At 33.8% G+C, this 25,435-nt stretch overlaps 1 protein-coding gene across 2 annotated transcripts in view; it reads left to right on the top strand.

The window, feature by feature from the left end:
- Window positions 1–24,388, top strand: part of LOC126978438 (forkhead box protein E1-like) — an 86,123-nt gene extending 61,735 nt beyond the window's left edge. Inside the window, exons 4-11 of one of the 2 annotated variants that reach the window (XM_050827229.1) lie at window positions 7,883–7,997; window positions 8,298–8,602; window positions 8,791–9,001; window positions 14,601–14,721; window positions 19,171–19,240; window positions 20,012–20,116; window positions 22,874–22,987; window positions 23,696–24,388. In XM_050827229.1, coding sequence (XP_050683186.1) covers window positions 7,883–7,997; window positions 8,298–8,602; window positions 8,791–9,001; window positions 14,601–14,721; window positions 19,171–19,240; window positions 20,012–20,116; window positions 22,874–22,987; window positions 23,696–23,739 — 1,085 coding nt within the window. In that variant the 3' untranslated portion in view covers window positions 23,740–24,388. The remainder of the gene's footprint in view (window positions 1–7,882; window positions 7,998–8,297; window positions 8,603–8,790; window positions 9,002–14,600; window positions 14,722–19,170; window positions 19,241–20,011; window positions 20,117–22,873; window positions 22,988–23,695) is intronic. The other variant, XM_050827230.1, reaches the window with a different exon arrangement.
- Window positions 24,389–25,435: the final 1,047 nt, after the last annotated feature.

A 25,435-nucleotide genomic window follows, 5' to 3' on the forward strand; every position in this document is an offset into this window, starting at 1 on the left:
ATACGAACTTTTCTTAGAGTAAGGGTAGGTGCGATATATACGTGTTATTATCGTATCGTTCCGAATATATCGTTGTCGATTTTGCAAGTAGACCTACAGGTGTGTCACTCTCTATAGAGCTGCTTACATTTTGTTGGAAGCGGCGACTGGTTGCGCTACCGTGGTCCCTTGATGAAATATAGCCCTTATTGACGTCAGGTCCAGACAGACACTTCACAAATCAATAATCAGAAGTACAGTTTGTATACTGGGCACTGTCTACTTACTGAAGTCACAACAGACGGTAATATGCCAGTGTTCCATACCAATATAAATGACAAGAGGCCGGGATATTTAGTTTAATGTAGTTCTACTACTAGTAATAATAGTTCTAGTACTATTATTATTACTTCTTGCATGATGCAGCACCTTACAAATTAATTTGTTATGAATATTACAGCCATTATAAAATACTCTATTGATTGAAAAGAGTGGCGGTTGAGTTTCTTGTATGTTCTTCTCACGAGCTCTATTTTTTCCGTACATTTGGTAGATTCAGTAATTTAAAAGAAATACTTATAGTGATCATTCAAAAGCGCTTAGTTTAAGCCTAAATGAATAAAGTTTATTTAACTTTGACTCTGAATTACATATAGACTATATAATATAACTTTAGATTTTACCACAGTATTTTTAACGTTTCTAGTGTCTACGTGGGCTACGTCGCGGGCAACAACTAGTTATATAACGTTCTCAGCAGAACCATTATTTAATTGAAGTAAAATGAATATTAAATTAGTAATTAGTGTGAAAATAAAGAGACAGACGCTGAGCATAGGATCGTATAAAAGTGTCTGTAATTTAGCTCATTACGAAATTTATCAGAATTTTTACACGATACATAAATTTATTGAGAACACTTACATTATTTTTGAAAATGATTAAGAATTCGATGTAAATAATTTAACAAAATTTTATTCTTTGGTCAATTGCCACTCAAACGAAATCTTCACGGGTATAGTCGCGGGCTTCGGATCAGTTTTAAATATTATTTATAAATGCCATTCTACCACAGTTAAATCACAATCTTTTTAATTAATAAAATCTTTATTTCAAGTTTAATAGAAAAAAAAATATATTCTCGTGATCTCCAATAAAATAAAAATTATCTCAGGATTTAGGAATAGGAAAAAAAACAAATTCAATAAATAAAATAACCAGTTCCACTCCGGGAGTGCGTAGAAGTGAAAACTTGAACATCAACGTTGTGCATTTTTTATTATTTTGGAATGGTTAGGGAATAATTTTACACGAATTTCTTTATTTATCCATTTAAAAGTAGCAGTATTTATGTGGTTAATCAAATACAATATTCATTTATTGCGCCATCGTACACAATAATGACAATTTATATTACTAGAACATTTAACACTTCAGTACTATTACAATTATTTTACATTTAAAAGTTTATCTCTCAGAAATACCAACATTGATCTCTAATTCCAACTGTCTTACGAATATTTGATCAGATCACGTGTCCTGACGCGAGCTTAACATTTTACACCTATCCAAAGTGCTCAACGCTGCTAAAGAAGTTCTTACTTCAAAAAAAAGTGTAATATGTAAATTGGGTTACTTGTTTTTTATACGTCGCATTCATTTGTTTATTTTCAAACTCACGGTCGTGATAAAATACGACCCTGTGTAATCCTACTCCCCTAGTCCCCTCTAGACAATTAGCTCCATTACCCTACAAGCACAATTTTCGGCAACTTGTTGCTCTGTTTTCGTATACGTCAATGCACACCGACGAATTTATTTTTAAACCTTCAATTTGAAATCTTTTGTATATCATTTTTTAAACAGTGGGGATGGATGTTTACGTATTAACTTTTAATGAATTACTTATATTTGACGCATTTAAACTTTTATTTTTATAATTTAGGGGGCACATTTCCAAGAGGCTAATGTGAATCCTTGTGATTTTCCAGTTAACTTTAACTTTTTTCATATTAATGCCTATTTAAGAAGCTAGGTATTTGCTTATTTTTCTATCACTGTTTGAATCTACAATGTAAAGTTATTGGAAGTAAACAATTACATTAAGCGGATTTAAACCATTTGGTTTTAGCAAACGGAAGTTGAGATTTCAAGAACAGAAACAAACTGATTTAGCTTGTTAATACACGTGTATATAGTTAATATTAGCGAAGTAATATTAAAGTTATTAATGCCCCGGGGCATAAAAATAATAGGGATATCCTAGGTCCAAGGGTGTCGTAAGAAGCGACTAAGCGCATTTACCAGTGGGCAGACACAGGATGCCGGCTAGATTATGGGAACCACAAGGGCGCCTTTTTCTGCCGTTAAGCAGTACTGTGTAAGAATTATTGTTTTGCGGCCTGAAGGGAGCAGTAGCTTGTGAGATTACTGAGCAAATGAGACTTAACATCTTATGTCTCAAGGTGACGAACGCAATTATTGTAGTGCCGATCAAAATTATTGGGTTTTTCAAGAATCTTGTGCTGCACTGCATTATGATGGGCAGGGCGTATCAATTACCATCAGCTGAACGCCCTGTTTGTGTCGTCCCTTTTTGTCATATTTTTTTTATATTGCCGGTCGGTTAGGTAGCTGTACGCCTTTTGAAAGGTACCGCTGTTGTATCGACCTAAAATCACCGCGTAAGAAAACTTATAACACCGTTTCGTTGTACTTAGAAGAAAATTCCTTGAAAGCCGCAAAGTTAGCACTAAATTGTTTAGATTGAAACAAGTACTTACAACCAGAATGGCACGAATTCTAGGAAATGCATATCGGGAAGCACGTTCGTGTTAGATCAGGTTGTTTTACCGATTTGTTGGCAACCGGTATCGATGAATTGTTGGGATTAGCCTGGGAATGTATATTTAACAATTAGTAATTATTTGCACATGCGAACAAATTTAATTCATTTAACCTCGAGTTAAATTGCTGCCCAAATTATTAGTTAATATCCGGACGACCGAGCCTGCTCGGATTTTTAAGAATGTACAAAACTTTAACAAAAAAAAACTAATAGGACATCTGGATTCGAACCGGGGTCACCCACATCTGAGTTATAATAGTCTTGTATATAGTGGCGAAATTTACCTTTGTATTCTAATGTTATTGTAGCTGTTTCTCATTCAAACACGAATAAAACCATTTTTTTTTAATTGAAACCTAGCTAGATCGATTTATCACCCCCGAAATCCCCTGCATACTTAATTTTATGAAAATCGTTGGAGCCGTTTCCGAGATTCAGATTATTTATATATATATATATATATATATATATATATATATATATATATATATATACAAGAATTGCTCGTTTAAAGATATAAGATGTAGTCTATCAAGTTGATGCAATTCCTATTTTTTTTATTTTTTGTAAACAAAATTTATGAACGATGCGAGACTTGAAGCCGCGCCTCTAGGGTTCTATCCGACCGCTCTTGTTCTGTAAAAGAAATGCTATTCCAAAAAATACTGTACAGGAACATTTCAGCCAGTAATATTACATTCATAAGTTATTGTAATATTAATACCCGTTTCCTATAAATGCGTAGATCGCTAATGAGTCATGGTTCATGCAAATTGATACTTACGTCATGCCGTTCTCTTTAGAGATATATGCTTAGGTATAGAGCATGTAAGTATCGTTTAGTTCACTTGCCTATCGGGCATTCATTAGTACTTGATATCCTATCGACTATAGCCCCTTATGAGGAGCCTGTTACAGCACCAATTAGACAAACATTCAGAGAGCCCTCGTGCAGCGAATTATCAAAGCGAACAAATATAAAAAAGAAAATGAATATTTGAACCCTAAAATTTTTCATTGGCATTCTCAATGAAACAAAAAAAGTTTTCTTATTTTATGCATAATATGTAAATATCGCTTTGTGTAATTTTTTATTATGAAATTGAGAGAAGAGAGCAGGACGTTCAGCTGATGGTAATTGGTACGCCCTGCCCATCACAGTTAAGTGCCGCTCAGGATTCTTGAAAAACTCATAAATTCTGAGCGGCACTACGATTGCGCTCGTCACTTTGAGATATAAGATGTTAAATCTCATTTGCCCAGTAGTTTCATTAGCTACTTCACCCTTCAGGCTGAAACACAAAAATGGTTCCACATTACTACTTCACTTCACGGTAGAAAAAGGCGCCGTTGTGGTACTCAAAATCTAGCTGGCATCCTGTGCAAAGGTCCTCCCACTGATTGATTTGTTTTTGTAGTTTCATCCGACATGTATTATTTTTAATCTGTTCCCTCGCAGCTTCTTATTATTGTAATTCGGAAAATGATGTTTTTCAATAAGAGAGGACAACCGCTGAGTAAAATCTATGTACTGTCAGATTAAATGACCGAAATGAATAATATTAATTCAAGTTACAAAAATGGTACAAACGCAGGCTTTTTATTTAAGCAGCTTTGCAGCTTTATTCCGTGAGCCCTATAATTGAACCGCTTAGTTGTAAAGAGCAATATTTATATTCTCGCTAAGCATATGAAATAAACTGCATAATCAATATGTTTTGGAAAATTCAGGCGCCTAAAATATTTAAGAAAAAAAAACTATAACTAAACGAGCCATGGATGTTTAAATGTATTTATGTATGTTTATATGAATTTATGTATGTTTAAGTAAGTATATTGTATTAAATATATCATTGTCTTGTAACCCCTAAACACAGGCTATATATGCTTAACTTGGGGCAAGATAATTTGTGTGAAAAGTGTGTCAATATTATATTATTATTTAAACGATAAAATATTCTCATCTAAAATTGTAAATGTACGAACAAGTATTTTTTTTACTTTCAATGAAAAACAATTTATACGAAATATATTTCAATGGAATGAATATATATTTATAGTCATGTTGAAAATTTCGTTCAGTAAAGTGAAAATTTCACAATACATATTTTCGTATCCGAATAATAGACATATTTTTATTACACTGAATATATGACATTCCTTTTTGTCGTTGAGTGACGTATTCATTTTCTAAGTTTTTAGTATACATATGTATTGGCACTAAATTAAGCTTATACAAGGCTTATACAAATTGTAAGAGTTCTAACCGGAAATTTTCGTTTATAACTCGAACAAGTGACATATTCACGTGGCCTAACATTATTGGTTAATTTTCACAACTACTTTTTTGTCATTTTTAATATTGATAAATATGAACAAGAGGTTGCTAATTTAAACGCACCCAATAAAACTGTTACATATGTATTTTAAGATCATAGGGCATAGTGTCCCCTTACAATTGACAACAACGACGCGTTTATTCCGGCACTCTTATTCCAAAGGCGTAGTCCCTGACTCATGGAAGTCAGTCGTTGTCCATCCGATCCAAAAAAAGGAGACAGTTCGGATCCGGCAAACTACAGGCCTATAGCTATTACCTCCCTGCTCTCCAAAATCATGGAGAGCATAATTAGCCGCCAGCATTTAGTATAACCTAGACGGTCACCAGTTGATCAACGACCGACAGTACTATTCCATAAAAAAAAAACAATAAGTAATGCCTACTCGAACTATGCGCTCTGGCTTATATAGGTCACGACCGTGATGATTCTATCAACTGTTAGTTGGTACTGCTGTAGTGCCAACTAACTTATATAAATCAATTTAGCTAAAGATCTGAATAGTATACTAATATACTATATGCTATTATAGTTATTTCTAATTATAGTGATAATTAAATAAAATAACCTTTCTAACTTGTGGCAGTTCATGACATCATCAATATCTCGTCATCAATATCTATAGTGTTACGTAAGGCCATTATCACAAAAAGTAATATAAACTCCTTGGATGTGTTTGCTGTTCCTGCCACCGAATACAACCTTCGCACGACACGCCATAAACTTGGACCTTATCATCACCCTCTGGATATATGGCATTTTTGTACAGTTCGGTCTACAACTTTCTGCCCACGTACAACCGAATTATATAATGAGCTTCCTTGCGCGATGCTTATAAGTCGACACGACACGGGTACCTTCCTAGAAGACTGGCAACAATCCTTAGATTACTCTGGTGTTACAGGGGAATGTGAGCGGCGGTGAACACTATTTTTTTTTTAATGAAAATAAGGGTCGTTCACCTGATGGTAATTGATACGCCCTGCCCATAACAATCCAGTGCCGCTCAGGATTCTTGAAAAACCCCAAAAATCCTGAATGGCACTACATCTGCGCTCGTCACCTTGAGACATAAGATGTTAAGTCTTATGTGCCCAGTCATTTCACTAGCTACGGCGCCCTTCAGATAGAAACACAGTAATGCTTACACATTACTGCTTCACGGCAGAAAAAGGCGCCGTTGTGGTACCCAATCCAGCTGGCATCCTGTGCAAAGGAGCCCACTGGTGAAACCACTTTACATCAGGTGACCCATACGCTCGATTATCCTCATCTTTCTCAGCAGAAAACTGAAAACTTCGAGGTGGATTATAATCGTGAATATCGTTCACTACTAACGAATGTTGGTTGTATCGAATCATATATGAAATATGATAGTATGGAAACTTGATCTCGTTCGATCACACCTGAGTTAAATGCTTCAAATGCAATAAAATGTAAAACAATAATGTTGATAGCCCATTAGGCTATATACCACTGACTGGGAATAATAATAAAATTAAATATAATGTAACAAAATAAATATAAAAAATCTCGCTGAGTATTGCCCGTTCTTCTCTGGTCTGAGGCATACAATTTCGAATGGGTTTTTGACTTTCAATGAGTGATTTTAAATCCTATTTTGAATAATATATAGGGATCGTTGTCTCAATTATAACTACATCTACTACATCGAACTGTCTATCGCGCATTTAATTTTCACTCTACAATACGCTACTCTACACCTTTCAATAATTGTTGTTGATAATTATAGAACAGTTATAGAAAATACGTCTTTAAACTTGTTTTAATAAAATCTAAAAATGTCGATGGCAAAATATAAGGACACTTTATTGTAGGTAATAAATATTTCTGTTTCTGGAATCTGAAAAGAATCCGTAGTAGCAATAGTGCTCTTTTAGTGGTATTAATAGTATTGTTATTATTAGCCACGGTCAAATTATCTACGGACCTCGCTGGAACGTGAAGCCCCCTCCCCCCCTTTCCCCTTTCACCCCCTCGCGCTCGTCCTGTTGCGTCAGTACGGTTTGCAGTTTCATTTCCGTTAGGTACATGTCCTGATATTTTCGTGCTATCACTGCTTTGTTTTTGAATGTTTCATTGTTAAATTTTTATTTCTATTGTTAATAGTTCTGCAGTTTCTGTTGTTCTGTGTCGCTATAATACTGCCAGAAAACAGAATACTTTTTTTACTTAGCCCAGATTCTTTCATTGATTTTCATCATTATTATAATAATAATCAGCATTAGGTACAACACATTTACATCAATGTATAAGGCTGAATAAATGTTTAAATATGAGGAATGTCTAAAGATTTTTTAACGCTAAACAACAGGAAGACACAGAACTTTTTTAAATCAAGTGTTCAACACATGTTTAACTTTTCTATTTTAACAAATATTGTAAAAAAAAATTGTAAAACGATGAAGCTGTAATTGTTAATTTAAAGAGTGGCATTGAGTTTGTTGCCACCTATTAAAGGTCAACCCAAACAACAGATGACGTATATGTTTTTTTAATGCAATAAACGATACGCCCTGATCATAACAATGCAGTGCCGCTCAAGATTATTGAAAACCCAAAAATTCCGAGCGCCACTACAACCTTGAGATATAAGATGTCAAGTCTCATTTGCCCAGTAATTTCACTAGATTGTTTCACTATGTTTGTTTGTACTCTTATATCGTGCTATGATAATTTTTTGATATTGCCACAGATAAACGGGTGGCTAGATCCAGTCCGTGCAGCCACTTTGAAAGAGGGAATTCAAGTTTGGTCAGCAGAGTGAAAACAGCTCCTGTTGTCACTACATCTCTGGCGGAAACCATCAGGTACTACAATTATATTTTGATAAAATATGTAGTCAGTAGAAAACACAGATACATCCTAAATCGTTTTTTTTATTTAGTAAATTTGAAATTTCGTTTATTACATACTAATACATACAATTATTTGGGATATGTAACATCATTTCGTTAATTGTTTCTTAGTTTGGGTATATCAATATTATTTACATACTACTATATATTATGTTATGTAGATTCCAACACAATTTTAGGAGAAATAAATAAAAACAATAGTAAAAAGGTTTTTAAAAAAAGGTTAAAGATTAAAATATAATTTCATTTTAGCAGCAGTGAGCCAAAGCCGGAAGCAACATCAAGCTCTAATGCAGACAAATCTCCGAATTCGCAAGAGACGACAAAACCCCCATATTCATATGTTGCACTCATTACAATGGCTATACAGAATAGCGAAACAAAGAAAGCTACACTGAGTGAAATATACGCGTATATAACGAAGGAGTTTCCATACTTTCAAAAAAATAAAAAAGGTTGGCAGAATTCTATTCGGCACAACTTGAGTCTCAACGAGTGTTTCATTAAAGTTGCACGGGAGGGTGGGGGTGAACGCAAAGGAAACTATTGGACACTTGGTAAGTGAACATTAAAAAAAAAACAAATTATGTTGTATGCTGCGATTTCATTCCGCCATTTGTATTGATTGCGATTAATGTACAAGTATTTCTTATAAGCCAAGGCGACTTACATTACAAGTAATACTGGCATTGCGATTGAAGTGTTCAATATGATTTCTTGTGTTGTGAGTACAGTATTGTTTTAGATCCACAATGCGGGGATATGTTTGAGAACGGAAACTTTAGAAGGCGACGCCGCATGAAGAGACCTTTCCGGGGGGCTCCGTACGCTAAAGGGTTATATGGCGACGGATATCATACCGGACCGATGGGTCAAGTTCATGGACCATCGTTGTCCATCTCTGCCAACTATTTTGGACCTGGAACATACTCCACATCATATCCCCATTTTGAACCGTAAGTACTTCAAAACATTCAAATTTTAAATTAAAACGGTTCAGTTATTAGGTTTGTCTTGGATTTTCAACTACCGATTGAAATAACCAATCAGCTTCACATTATTATAATCTTACTTGTGTTTCATTCTGCTATAAATTATCGTATTGAATTTGCGCATAAATTCTCAAGGTTATCGGTGCATATCCGAACTGTTTATATTTAGTACATATTTTGTTATTTTGCTGTGCGATCAACATTATTTTGTCTCTCTTTTATCGGAATTCTCGAGAAGCGTCCAGTTAAAACTATCTCTCCGGTTACGAAATAAATACGTATTAATTCGTAGTTATAATTATCAATTAGTCGAGTAACTTCTTAAGCACGCAAAGTTATGTGTATATTTTGTTTTAGAAATGTAAATAGTGAAAGGCTTTAAGAAACATATTAAAAATGTAAATTAATTGGATTGTTATATAACAATATGTACAATCTAAAACTGTATTTAATAATATAAATCAAACGGTTTATTAACTGTGACATTATAACACAAATTAATTAATTTCAACAAATATTTACGTTTAGCGAGTCGTAGTTTACAAAACATACTATGTGAGTGTTACACTTATACACAATTATCATTTCCTGTGGTCCCACATTTTAAATTACGATCAATTGATATTGTTTTATTTTTTCTTGAGCTTTTCTTGTAATAATAATGTCTGTTGATAATTTCAAAGTCAGAGGGTCGCGTGGTTACAGATAACGGTATTATCGTTAAACGTACTTATAGGACTTGTATGTGTTTTGCTTCAGTAGCGTTTATATATACATAGCCGATTAGTTAATGTTGAATTTTTTGACACATATTTTAATTAGTATCTCTATATTTATATATATAATATTAGATTCTTATTAATCCTACAGGTTTATTGGTAACACGGCGTATTTTCGTTAGGTGTTGATAGGGATGACAATTTGCGATAATTTTAACCCCCATATGCATTATACAAAAGTGAACCATTTTGAGCTACCAGGTTTTTTAGATTTTTCCAAAAAATATGCAACTCCTACATTTATTTAAAAAAATCAATTGAAATCATTTTTTTTTCTCCTGATTTATAAAAGCAATTAAACACTTTATTCCAAATTTAAATATGCGAGACCAAAAAAGATAATATTTCAATATTTTTTCCAAACTTTTTTTACTAAAATGTCTCAAAATAAAAATACTTGGCTTGCAGATTATTTTCACATGACCGTTTTCTTAGCTCAAATTCAAAGAAACTGAAAAAAAAAACTATCAAAAATGTAGCATGCGGGAAATTCGTATTCAGCCTAAGTTTAAGTTCGTATTTTAAAATTACCATAAAATTCATTTATTAAAAATACCAACGCAAAAGACAATTAATAAAAAGTAACAATTAAGACATTTTCTAATTTAGCCTAATTAAAGTTCTTGCCCGAAGTGATTATTCCGCATCACATTTGCCGCGTATATAATTCTTGTTTTGAGTTCTTCCGCGGATGACGCGACGTCGTAAGCTAGGGATTTCACGTAATGGGGTTACGTGAAATTCCTACGTTACCTTTGAAATCAACTTTAGTCCAGACTCTTCGCAGGCCACGCAATGAGTCGACCTTGTTCTATCCAATGCTTGGGAATATGTCTATCCATCCATCGTATAACGTTGACACCAAAATTTATAGGATATCCATCTTGCTGGTGTATCATATTTTGCCTCGTGCCAGAGTCTATTTAGTATTTGAAGTAGATCTTTTACTTTTTACTTCTTAGTGTCTGTAATAGGTATGTACTGTATACTACAGTAGGATTTTCATCATCAGGTAAACTAATTTAGTTGCGTTTTATTGTCATATATTAAATAGTCATTTTTTAAGTAGCTTTGGGTAAGCCTACGCTGCCTGCCGCGCTTCTTGTAATATACATCCCGAGAAACAGGAACGGAAAAAAGCAAATGACTCCGAAACAATGATTTTCGAAACTCTATTTCACGATCTTGTGAGACATTATAATATCGTGAAGCACGTTTGATAGCTATTTATATGTTTATTTATTTGAATGACACGTAAATAGATTACTTTATTTCGACAATTTAATTGGACTACATTTTTTATCGAGCATTCTAAATGCTACAGTATACGAGAATTATTGTTTGTCACTCATGTTGAATCCATCTTACTTTGCTACATTCAAAATACTTACTTCCATTGCATCTCTATCTGCATTTTGCGAGTTTGTTTATCATGTTCAAGTAGTATTTAATAAATTATTAACATTTCACATTAGATTTATATATGTCATATTTAATATTTACAAGACTGAGGTTTTCTCTGCGTTCGTTATTTCTTCTGTCCCCATTTGATGACGAAATTAGATATTATCTAATTTTTATATGTTACCATCTGTCATATATAAGTGGATTGGGTGGGTTACGCCAACTAACATTAGCAATAACAAATGTGTTAAAGCCTCCATGACTCGTTAACAAACATTCATATTCATCCGGGATTCAAACCCGGGCCCTTGAGCTCAGTAGGCAGGGTCACTAACCACTGAGCTATAGAGGTCGTCAAAATATAAAAAAAGCGTCGGTGGTGCAATAGGTTGAACCTCTCTCGTTGTCTCTCAGCAAGGAGCCCCGGTTCGATACTCCTCCTCCAAGTTACAATATGTTTTCGGTTTTCCAATTCATACGTAGATTTTTATTCGACGCTTTATAAGGTCGGCAAGGCTCCTGTTAATTCTCCGGTGTTACAAAAGAGTACAGGCTGCGGTGATCACTTACCGTCAGGTGAAACTTATGCTTCTTTGTCCTCCTCTTTCATTAATTTTTTTTTAAACTCTTTATCCTAAAATAGTAGAAGATAAATATCGGGTTGTGATATCGCGACTTATATATCGTGTCTTGCTACTATAATATATAACTTATGCAGGCCCTTACAACAATAAGCAAAATAGTATGTTATACTTAATACTCGTATTATCAATTTTATTTAGCGCAATTATTAATTGTATACTATTAAAATTACACTTATAAAAACCAGCCTAGATGTAATAATCCCCTAATAACTCCTAAACTATTCAACCGATCTCGATGAAATCTTTTGTAATAGATTCGTTGAAGCTCAAGAAAAGTTTAAATATATAATTTATATGGCAAAACAACGTTTGCCAGGTCAGCTAGTAAGAAATAAATTCTAATATAGCAAAGTTAGTTTGTAGTAGATGGTAATGGTTATTAAGAAATATTAACTTAACATACTTTGCGTTGGTACAAATTATCTAGTCAACAAGTTCAAATATGTGTTGATTCTTGATTAAGCTTAGGAGCTTTAGTTTTATAAACAAATACAGATGAAAAAAGATAGCATTTGCTCTTACACTAATAACTCAAAACCTATTATTATTTTAGGAATTTTGATAAATCCTTTGATAGATCCTTAAAGTGGAGGATATTTACAAGAATAAAATTCCAACTCCCGGCATTCTATAGTCTCTCATCAAATAGTTATTCATTCTATCAACAAACTTCTTTCCAATTCCTTCCAATCGTTGAGACTACATAGAAGTTAAAATTACTTATCTATAATTTTTTTGGCTTCATGGTGCTCTTCATATGTATCCGTTTTATATTATATGACAAAACGATTAGTGTCGACAAAAAAAGATAACCTTCATTTGTCAATGATAGCTTGATTTTGGTTTATAGTCTGGTCATCAACAAAATAGTCTATAAATTTAATATAAACTCATTTGATATAAAAACACAACAATAAGTACATAAATTAAATGAAAGCTTCTGATATAATTGTTTGTGTAGGTAGGTAGTGATAACCTACGTTACTGATAAACTTAACAAATACGTCGTTTTAAAGTAATGAGATGTCTTCTTTGTAAGCAAGCATAGCAAAATGATAAAAAAACTGTCGATAATTTAAATTGAGTTCATATTTCAGTGAATTTATAAGAATTACCCAGTTATTTTGCTTTTATTATTAGCCTTTTCTCTTCGGATCCCACTGCTGGGCAAACGTCTTTTCTGGTTTATTCCATTTATTGCGGTCCTGTGCCAGCATCGACCAGGTCTTATTATAGGCATCCAGGTTGTCATGCCATTGTTTTTTGGGGGTCTCCCGTGTCACAACACTTCGAGTGTTTGCGCGTTTTGAGGCACCTCATGCGTCACGACCTGTGCCTATCGGTCTGTGTTCATCCAACATACATGCCCAGCCCAGTTCCACTTTGGCCTTAACGTTTTTCTCCCACATCAACAATGCCAGTTCTGGAGTGCAGTTCCGTATTTATAACATTATATAATGTTACCGATTTAACTGTTTTTTTTTAAATAAATATTTGACTATGTAAATGTAGTAATACATACCAAATAATAATTTTATAATAAACATGATCATATTTGTTGAAGATGAAAGTATTTATGAAAATTGACCGACGTAAATATATAAAAAATAAAACGAGACACTAATACATAGTTCTCGTTTGATGATTGGAAACGGTACCTTGTATTTTAATAATTTTTTATCGATGCCAAAAATTTATTTTTTGACTGTAATATTCCTTTGGTCGCGTTAGGGAAAATTATCAGATCATTTTTGACTATAATACGACAACTGAACGTAGTCTCACGTGTTGCCCTTCCCCGCAACACCACCCGCTCCCCGCTCATATCTTTAGTATCCCGCCCCCACCACCGTCTGTCACCCCGTGGGACGGTCGCGCATGAAGTTGTCCAATCATAGTCAATGCGTACTTCAGCCTATTGTAATGTCATCATAAGCCTCTTCTAACACAGAATCACAGCCACGGACAGAATTTAAATAATAATAATTTCAATACGCATAACTTGTGCAATATAATTGAAATATTTTTTTTTTGTTACTAAAATGATTAAAATATTTTCATTGGTTGTATTTAATACCTTATTTATTACAATAATGTTCTTTCTACAATACTACAATAGAACGAGGAATTCATTTTATTTTAGTTTAAATAAGTACACATAGGTACACTTTCTTTAATTTAATTAGAGAAAAAACACGGTTTATTGCGACTTCTAATATATAAAATTCTCGTGCCCCGATATTTATTACCAAACTCTTCTAAAACAGCTGAACCGATTTGTATGAAATTTTGTGAGCATATCGGGTAGGTCTTAGAATCAGCCAACAACTATTTTTCATATCACTAAATGATAAGGGTGACCCACCCCTAAATATAATTTTTTTTTGAATTTTTTTTTATTTTTATTTTATTATGATTTAGCATTAAAAAAACATACAACTTCAACTATCTTTGTATCGCGATTTTTATATTATTTTGTTCCATCCACTAAACCGCAATAGGGTTGCAAGATGGCAATCGAATGCAATAACTGTAGTGCGATATATTTGGTAGGTCTCAGAATCGATCGTCATAAATTTTTATACCCCAAAAATTTTCAAATTGTGATTTCTTTTATTACTTTATATGGCAATACAACGTTTGCTGGGTCATCTTTTGATAGACCGGTTACAATGCAAATCTGTAACGTATATTTTTCTCTTATATCTATCTTATAGCAGAATTTGTTTGTTTTAGGAGCTGGTTGGGTCAGCCGTCCACAAGTCTTGGGTACAGTGGTGCTTGTCCAGCACACACAAACCTACAGCACCAAGCCACTCCATTCGGCTCTTACATAACACAACAGCTACAAGAACATGTAAGATTATATTTTGGATAACATTCGTTCATTCATTCTATATCTAGGTTAAATATTATGTAAAATACAGATTTTATATGAGTCTATATTACAATATCATATATCAATCTGAATTTCCATGTTTATACTACCCGGTTATCTGTGGACCTGAAGCGATGACGTCACATGGTTGCTTTGTTACGGTGTGCAAAACAAGCATCGCTCGGATGTTATTATTAATAAATAAACAACGATTTATTTTTTCAGTATTACAGACTGATGTTAATGTGTTGTGATGTTAATTATTATTATTACAATGATGTCAAGTCAAAAAGTCAATGAAAGAGTCTGCGTAAAGTAAAATAAAGTATATATTATTCGGGCAGTATTATTTTAGCGACACAGAGCAACAGAAATAACAAAAGTCAAAGCGTAACAATGGAAACTTCAAAAACAAAGCAGTGATATGAAGCACGAAAATTTCATGATATGTAAACGCTATTGAAATTGCAAGCCCTACTGATTCAACAGTCAATAGGATAAACGCGAGCCGGTGGAAATTGAACGGGATGGGGCTTCACGTTCCAGAGAGGTCCAGAGATTATGTGGCCGTGTAGTATAGTGTTGTATAATGGGCGTATAGATAACATTTTCTGTTACATTCACCATTGGGAGGCTCTTTTGATGTCGGCTAGATTATGTACACAACGGCGCCTATTTCTGCCGTGATTCAGTAATGTGTTAGCATTATTGTGTTTTGGTCTGAAGGGCGCCGTAGCTAGGGCAAATGAGACTTAACATCTTATGTCTCAAGGAGACGAGCGTAATTGTATTGCCGCTCAGAAATTTTGGGTTTTTCAAGAATCCTGCCATCAGCTGAACGTCCTGTTCGTCTCGTTCCTTATTGTCATAATAGTTTTTCCCGTTTTAAATAATAATAATTAATATTGAAACTACTAACTACCACTATATACTATAACTACTACCAACACTATAATTTATATATGTATACCACTTTGGAGAGCCAGAAGGTAGGGTGAACATTTTCGCAGGGTTGTAAGATAATGTTTAGAATGTATCGATGACGACATTATAACTAGGTACATACCTAGTTATTATGTCTGACCTAATGACTTGTCGTTTTCAATCGTTGCCTCAGGTGGAAGTGACGTTTTACTTTCCTGCGGGAACCCGTCACTGTTATGTGATTTATTCATTTTATGATACACACATTGTTTGACCGGCATTATAAGGCATTAACATGCCAAATTTTATTATATTAGGCGCATAAATTGTTGTGCACTAAGCTTAAATAAGTTACTATAGATTTTTAATTATCCCACGGGAGCACTTTACTTTTCCGTGATGAATTAATGTATCTAAGATGTTGACCGGTAATATGAGGTATCAACATGTCAAATTTTACTAAATTATGTGCAAAATTTGTTGTGCACTAAGCTATACAAGAAACTATAATTTTTAACAATTCCACGGGATCTCTTTGTTTTTCCGGGATGAAAAGTATCTAAGATGTTGACCAGGGACCTAAAGTAATACCGCGCAAAATTTCAATTCAATTGCTTCAACAGTTTCAGAGATTAGCCCGTACAAATAGATTAACAGACAAACAGAAAAAAAGAAAAGGAAGAAAATTTGTTCTATTGCATTTATATTTCTCTTCTAACATCCCCCTAACTCGTTTTTGAGGATTTTTTTTCTTTATACACAAATGAGATCTGTACAGTTTTACTATAATTATACATAATTTACCCGATGCGACGTAATAGAGTAGTTATAAATGACATTAACATGAATGTTATTCAGTTATTACGGCGTTAAAATTTCCAATAATTTCTCAGGAACAAAACATTAAAATAGGCAATAACCTCACAAGTTACGCTCTAAAGAAGTTTAATAGCGTGCCAGTACTATTTCATTACAGATTAAAACTTTAACACCGTTTCAACAACCTATAAAACTGCTTACTTGCAAATTGATGTGTGACTATCAAATACCACTTTCATACATCTTTATACATAACATAATATGTATCTTAGATAACTTATATGTCCGAATAGAGCCTCTCGCTGTTAGGCAATGCACGACAATAAGCCAAGTTTATTACTTAACTTTACTTGAGTCTCGTGTCAGAGTTTGGTGAGTCAACATCTCCTGAGGATGCCTCGTGTAGAGGCGAAACATGTGTAGAATTGTTTAAAGACAAATATTTGGGGAATTAACACTAGAAATAACTCAAAACATTTGGATCAGTCTCGTGCCAGAGTTTGGCGAGTCAACATCTCCTGAGGATGCCTCGTGTAGAGGCGAAACACGTGTAGAATTGTTTAAAGACAAATATAAGCAGGATTATCCCAACAGAGAACTCAATACATTTGGATAAGCTTATTACTGTTGTGTGTTTGTTTGTGTATGCGTTGTTGAAAAAGGAGGCTAACAGTTCGCCGCTATTTTTGTCGATATGCACACAGCTGCCAAAGTGTATCTTATTAGCTTATCGTTATTTAATTTATTAAAATTGTAACCCAAAAAATACTTAGTACGTTACATGATTCAAGTTGAAAGAGTTGCATACAGGCACAAGGTGAAGCTGAGGGCCTCAATTTTGTACCCATATTTGCACCATATATTCATTCCATGAGCATTTATGCTGATGAAAGTACTGGAGGTACCGTATAATGCGAGTCCTAAAAAAAATCACAATGTTGTTTCAACATTCTCCAATCTATTTGTCGCATTATCGGACTTCTTCAAACAGGTCGTTACGACCCATACTGGATCCTCAAAAATTCGTACATCGAACGACCTGTTTGAAGAAGTCCGGTAATGCGACAAATAGATTGGAGAGTGTTGAAACAACATTGTGTTGATTGGAGAGGTATATATATATATCTTTGTGTGTCTTTTATCGCATCCATCAGGAATTATCAGGAAGATAGGAATCAGAAAGATGATTTAACCCATGACGAATTGCCAAAAATTAGCATGGCACCACAATACACAAACATAATAATCTTGTGCGGTATTTCCAAGTCGAAAGAATACAAGAAAAAACTTTCAAAAAGTGAAAAAAAAATTCCATCTGAAAAAATTCCAAGCGTTTCAAATTTGACCGCGACAGTTCAGACTCATTCAATACCTTAGAAAAAGTGGTCAGTGCTTTTATCTAGGCGCCGTGAGATTATTTTTGCCTGAGTACGAAAATGTATTTTTATAAGATTTGTGTAATCTGAGAGAAAATGTAATGTAAAAAAATATAAGGGTTATTCCCTGTTAAAGTTTACATAATATATATCATTATAGTTACTATACAATAATTTTAAATATAAACTATTTCCAAACAACGCAATGAACAAAGCATCCGTAGTCATAAACCGTTTTAATCTTACCTCAGCTAAATATTTCTCAAACTTTCTTCAGGATTTCATTCAATCAGGAATTCCTTCATAAAAGGTTTTTCTTTCCTGTATCGTACTATATATATATAATACGAAGTGACTATTTGTACGGGTACTGGACGAATAAATTATATTTATTCGTACATGTATTCATTTTTTTTAAATTAAAACGTAAAACTTTTTCAACATTTCTGTGAATTTTTATTTATATATTTCATGACCAAGCTCAGTCGGAAAGTGGTTTTATTTTTAATTTTATGATTCCTTTTTTATGTATTAAAAAACTTATCATAACACATTTGTCTGATTTTTTACTTACCTATCTGGGTTTTATTTACGTGATTACCCGTTCAAAGGTTGTAGTTCTTTTTCGTTATTTTCTTGAAAATTGTGTATTGTAATAAGATTAGTAGCACTATAAACGTGAACCAAATCTCTATCACAAAGATTTATAAAAATTGGTTAGGTTAGGTTATGTTAGAACAGTTAAAACAACGCACGAGCCGACCGTAGCGGGCCGCGGTAGCGGCCGGCGAGTGCCAGAAACGAATTCTAGGCGTTTCCCTTTCTTTCCTCCCCATAAAAATGTCCCACCCTTAAAACTGTCATAAGTTGTGGTTAGGTTATAATGCTTTTTTCTCTCGAACGGTGCATTGCCTTGTAATTAGAGTGGTAGCATTATAATCGTGACTCTATCAATTTAAATATTTATTACCCCATAATTCGTGCTACGGGATTCTAAGTTTTAGCCCAAATTTCATTCAATGTTGTCTTTTTTCGCTCTAATCCGATAATCGGACGACTAATTAAATTCATTCGTCCAGTTGCCGGACGAATAGCGACAGCCTAAAATAAAATTATTCGTCCGACTTCTGTACGAATAATAATAAATTATTTGTCCAGTACCCGTATCAATAGACTCAGCCTATATAATATGTAGAATCAAACTAACCACTAATTAAAGTTACCACAGGCTTCATTCAAAGCAAAAAATTCAATCACGTTTGTAACATACAACAATAGTTCTTTGACTGAAAATTAATCAAAATTTCAGTTGCAGAGTCCTTTGCAGCCAATACCCATATCGATGAATACACCATACCCGATGGGATTTTCGAGCTTTGGTAAGAAATGTTTTCTCATTTTAATTATATTAAATCATCGCTGTTTTATATTATAGTATTATTTACGGTCTAAAGTATTCTTATTCACAACTCGACTTGGTGTTGGTTACTTTTAACCAAGTTGAAATTTTCGATAAGCCCTGGTCATACGTTTCGAAAAAGAGTCATCGTAAATTAATCTCTGCTTACGTTTGATGCAGTATATTTATCTTGAAGAGGATTGTATAGGACATGAGATAAAAATTGTCATAATTGTAAACTTCAAACAAAAGTTTAGTTTTTTGAAGTACTTACACAATGTGATAACAATATTTTTTTTTTCAAAATGAGATAATATGTACTGAGAACTAAGTAGGATTATAATCTACATATTTTTTTTATGGTGAAACATTTCAGAATATTCAATAATAACAATATTATTATATTATTTTCTCTATTTTAATTTTTATATCGAGCTAGCTTCAAATTTGTAAATTCGAAGTCTCCTTCTCTTCTTCTCCAATACCAGTGGTCCAGGCTCCTTTGCACAGGATGCCGGCTAGATTATGGGTACTACAACGGCGCCACTTTCTGCCGTGAAATAGTTATTGTGTTTCGGTCTGAAGGGCGCCGTAGATAGTGAAATTACTGGGCAAATGACGTATCAATTACCATCAGCTGAACGTCCTGCTCGTCTCGTCCATTACTGTCGTAAACGAAAGCATTTGTTATATTGTGATAAATAAGTTAACGCATCTATTATTTTATAAAAGTAATGCATTTTATTTTCAGAAACATCACCAAACTCTGCGCCAGGGTATGCAACGCCCGCCGATGGGCATCAAGGACATCACGACAACGTGAGTGCTAGCGAAGCTGCTCACTACTGGGCTACAGGTACTGCATGATTAAATCAAATCGAAATCTCTTTATTCTCGTAGTTCAAGTCTGAATGTCAAAACTTTAATTTTTTTTCATTTATCACCACATCGGAAAAGGTTTTGTTTGTCTCGTCTCTGAGAAAACGAGTATTTCCGAGTCGTCACGGATAGCAGAGTTTGAAAATCCAATTTTTAGATATAAATGAACATTTTCATGTATCATATGTGATTAGCATTGTGTGTAATCCGATATAATACAATGCCTAGGCATTGTATATGTAATGTATAAATATATTTATATAGCATAAAATAATTTCATTAAACTCGGAAACAGCTCTAGCATATTTGGGTTGAAGTAATACACGGGGATTTACGGGGTGAAAAACCCATTTAACAATGCCTCTGATAAAAGCTATTGACGCTATCTAGTTGCAGCGCAGTGGAGACCAATCCTTAATTTATGATTATAATACTAGAAACTAAATTCTTGTAACTAATTCCAGTAGGCTTCATAAGATACATACTCGTAATAGCTTTAAGGGTAAATCAGGCATTATCTATAAATAAACTTTAAATGTTTCAATAAAAACGGCTCAGTCGTAAATCCTACTACTCCAAATCTAAGTATCTAAGTGATCGGACAGTGGGAATAGATTATGATTATTTTTTATAGCAATAACAATGACAGCACAATATTGTATATTTTATTAAATATACGCAAAAAATATATGCTGGGAGTGTTTCTTGCGCCGCATCTTCTCTCTCAGAGCGCCAGAGAAATAACACCAAAATGCCTTTTAAATAATTTTAAACTTAATTACTAACGCGTGACATCCATCTACTAAGTCTTTAAGGCTGCTTTCAAAAACCAACTGGTTTGCTGAAGCGGCGACAATCCAGTACATACCAAGCTCCAATATCGCTGAAATACAGAATATTAAAAAAATAAAAACAGCTGAACTCATCTCTCCTCTTACAATCGAAGTACATAATAAAAGATTTCAAATAATACTGACAATAGTTTTATGTACATTTAGAAAACCGAAAAGCCCAAACTGCCTTGTTTTAATGGCCAATAGCACTTATAGTATGGAAGCTTGTCCACGCATATTCAACTTAATTTGTTCTTGTTTTGTACATAATCCTACAACAATTCATATAAGCCTGGCTGAAATATGCAATTAGTTCAGTGCAAAGCTATTTGAACAAGAGTCAAGTGGCACGTATGTTTAATTGACGTTGCAGAAAATAACTGATTTTTATGCAATATTACCTGCGAATACGGAAATCGTAATAACTGTTCATTTAACAACAGTAAAAAAGTTTGCTCATGTAAGGAATATTTAGAAATAATTTCATTATACCTAATTCCGCCATCTTTTGAAAATCTATAGAAACGCTCAAGTTTCCCCGAGCTTTAGGATGACTTTAAGTTGCGATACAGAAATTTCAGCCTGAAAGAAACGTTATTGTAGGTAGGTATGTAATTTCTAACGAGGGTGATGCCATCTATTAAAAACTTATTGAAACTGGTTAGGTTTCCCGGGTTCTAAGAGAACCTTAATTCCTGTGACGCTGTAATTTCCTCCTGAAAGGTTTCAATGTCTAGTAAAAGAACTACCATCTATTGAAAATTTATTGAAATAGGTAAAGTTTCCCGAGCTGAGAACATTAATTCCTGTGACGCTGTAATTTCCTTCTGAAAGAAACGTTATTGTAATTGCAATTTCTAGCAAAGGTACTGCCAACTATTGAAAATTTATTGGAATAGGTTAAGTTTCCCGAGCTGAGAACCTTAATTCCTGCGAAACTGTAATTTCCTCCTGAAGGAAACGGTATTGTAGTTGCAATTTATAACTACTGCCATCTATTGAAAATTTATTGAATCAGGTTATGTTCCCCAAGCTATATGAGAACCTTACTTTCTGCCATACTGAAATTTCATCTTGAAAGAAACATTACTGTAGTTGCAATTTTTAAGCAAAACTACTGCCATCTATTGAAAATGTTTTGAAACAGGTTAAGTTTTCCGAGTTTTATGAGAACCTTAACTTCTGTGGTAGTGTGATTTTACCCTGACAGAAAGAAACATTTTTTGCAGAATGATTTTATAACGGGAGGATAAGTAGAGTAGTAAAGATAATACGCCATCTATTGAAAGTTTATTGAAACGGATATTCTGAATTTAGGGCGAACCTTAATTCCTGCTTTACTGAAATTTCAAATAGATGTCGATCTATTCCATCTTATGATCTCATCAAGATGAAAATAAAATTTTATAGTTTTTGATAAATAAATTTCATTACGGTACTAAAAGTCATGTGGAAAATTAAAAGTTAATTTTACATTGCGTCGTTTCAAATAGGTTCTTTTAATTAAAAGCAAGGAACGAGATGAGCAGGACGTTCAGCTGTTGGTAATTGATACGCCCTGCCCGTTACAATACACTACTAGTCAGGATTATGGAAAAACTCAAAATTTCTGAGCTGCACTACAACTGCGCTCGTCAAATAGGTTTATTACTTGTAACCAAACGCTGGCCGCTATTTCGGTCAACTGATCAGCCTTGCTATGTAATCCAATTCAATTTTTGGTACACTTCCGCGTAACGATAGTCTTAAATTATTGTAATCATAGTATAGTATTGTAAATATAGTTTTAAGATATGTCTTGTTTGAATAAATATAAATCCGGTTTATTAAATATTCAGTAATACTAGGACTGCATAATATACAAACATATGCTTTGGGAGATAAAATTAACGACTTTTCAGATTCCAACGCAAGCCATTCCAGAGCTTATGAGCATCCAAACAACATACGATCACCACACGATGAAGGCATAGATATGGCTGAAAACACTGCTCGCTATCTCCTGTGGCCCGAAGGTAAAAAACCTAACACTTCATATTATATATCATATTATGGGTACATAAACCGGGACTTACAGAGAACTGACTATTAGTAGTTTTAATTATGAGGAACTTTTTTATACTAGTACTGCCCTGTGCTTCCCCGGGGCATAAAAAGAATGAACCAGGCTCAAGGGCGACGTAAGAGGCGACGAGCGCAATTGTAGTGCTGCTCAGAATTTTTGGGTTTTTCTAGAATCCTCAGTGGCATTGCATTGTAATAGACAGGGCGTATCAATTACCATCAGCTGAACGTCCTGTTCGTCTCGCCCCTTGTTGTCATAAAAAAAACATGCCAGTTGCGCTGTTACACTTCGAAATTCATTGTCTGGTAACAAGTTCCTGACCAATAAGTAAATGTTTAGACATTTCGCTCAAGCTCTATATTGTAGGTACCTTCATAGCTCAAGTAAACCAGTTAGAAACTATCTCAACTCAACCGAGTAATAGGCATAACAAGTTTATGTTAGTTCACAGTTCACACAAATCCTATTTATTGACTTTGATGTTACAGTTAATTGTAATAGGTAACGATAATTATAAGCAATATTGGTGAGTCTGCTGTGGCTCAGTATCAGGCATTTATGCCCGAATAATATGCATTTGTTTTTCATCCTATTAACAAGTTTTTAATTAAACGCAACCAATTGTACAAATATTTAATCTTTTTTATAATTTTTGCAGTAAAAGAAGATAATTCATTAAGCTTCGCTCCAGTTGACCCATAAATTGGAAATGAAAGGCGGCAAAAATAATGAGGAATAGCTTCATACGACCTCAACCGGCGTGCAAAACCAAAATATCCCACCGAAATTTTGTGTAACATCAGCTTATTTTGGTCGAGGCACTTGCATCGTGATCTCATCGAATGTTTATTTGACTCAAATTTAAAAAAAAAATAGCGTCTCAATTTTCTACTTCAAAATTGTTATACATTAACTAATTAACGATCTTTATAACCTAAACATATGATCGGATTTGGTCCGGCCGAACCAACTTCGCGGTCCGGTCTTTTCGATGGTACGTAACATTGTCCATCGCATAAAATTATTGTTATTGACCGTACCGAGTATGACGCAAGACTAATTGGTGCGAGGCGCCCATCGGACCTTCCGATGGGCCGGCCGTACAAAATCCAACAATATGTTTAGACTATTACAATAATTAATAATTTTTTTGATTCATTGTTTGCATGCCGTCATCACAGATTTTTGTCTAAGCAGTTTCCCTTCATTGACAAAATAATAACGTGTACATAATTATTATACTATAATACCAATAATGTCATTTTTATTATTTAAATATTGTTTCAACAACATGAAACTAAAATTGGATGTGAAATTGTATAACTTTTTAATATATTATTCCAATTAATAATTATAATTTTATTTAAACACTCATTTTAAAATAATTCCGATACATAAAAAATATGTTCTTTTGTGTTTGAGAACTTTGGGTTTAAATCTACTAAAGGTACCCCAAAAATCACAGGGTATCAAATTACAATGCTAATTCATAATGGTTTTTTTAAATACAATCATTTGCAATTTTTTGGAAATATATGTATCTGACCGATAACAGTTTTAAGCATATCATATCATCTATCGTTTTATACAAACCAGAATTAACTTATCTCAATATATTGACGTTGTCAGCAACAATTTCCATTTAAAGTTTATTGTTTAAAAGCTTTGGCCGTTAGTAATTATATAATATAAATAGTATCGAATAGAACGCTTTCAAAGTTAATTAAGTAATAAGGTTAGGTGCGCGTCGGACTTGTATACAAAGGGTTCTGTACCATCCTACAAATTGTAACACTGTACTTATTAAATATTTTGTAAAAGGACTTGTGCCGTGTAGAGAGCTCCACAACAATATGTAAAAATTTGTGAAGTTTGAATTAGCTATGTTGATTTACATATTTGGTGTAATAATGGCAAAAGTAATACTATTGCGGCTTATAAGGTACAGCCTATAAATATACAGACAGCAGCAAGGATGGACAGACAGCGGAGCTATCCAAATAAAAGTGCCCCCGAAGGATAACCCATTCTCTGGTTACGGAACCCCAAAGGCGACCCGCTTTACGTTTCGCAATATTCCTGGCATCGACATCGATTCATTGAGTGCCCCTTTAATAAAGAGGGGAAGTACTGGAGTTTCGATCACCACACCACATGGTAGACCCACCCACAAACCTTACTATCTAGATGTGGGTATCTACAATGCGATTCTCAAGGAAATATTGCAACCAAATATTGGAATGAACTTCCCTCCTCAGTGGTGATTGTGGTTTTGGTTCAAAAAATGAGCGAACCTTTCTTAAAAAGGTAAGTATCGCATAAGTAACTTCTCTGGTATTGCAAAATTACAAAAGATGCTGTCACCTTCATAGAAATCGATATAATAAGGTAATAGAAA

The sequence above is a fragment of the Leptidea sinapis genome, chromosome Z (genome assembly GCF_905404315.1).
Source record: "Leptidea sinapis chromosome Z, ilLepSina1.1, whole genome shotgun sequence".
Taxonomy (NCBI): Eukaryota; Metazoa; Arthropoda; class Insecta; order Lepidoptera; family Pieridae; genus Leptidea; species Leptidea sinapis.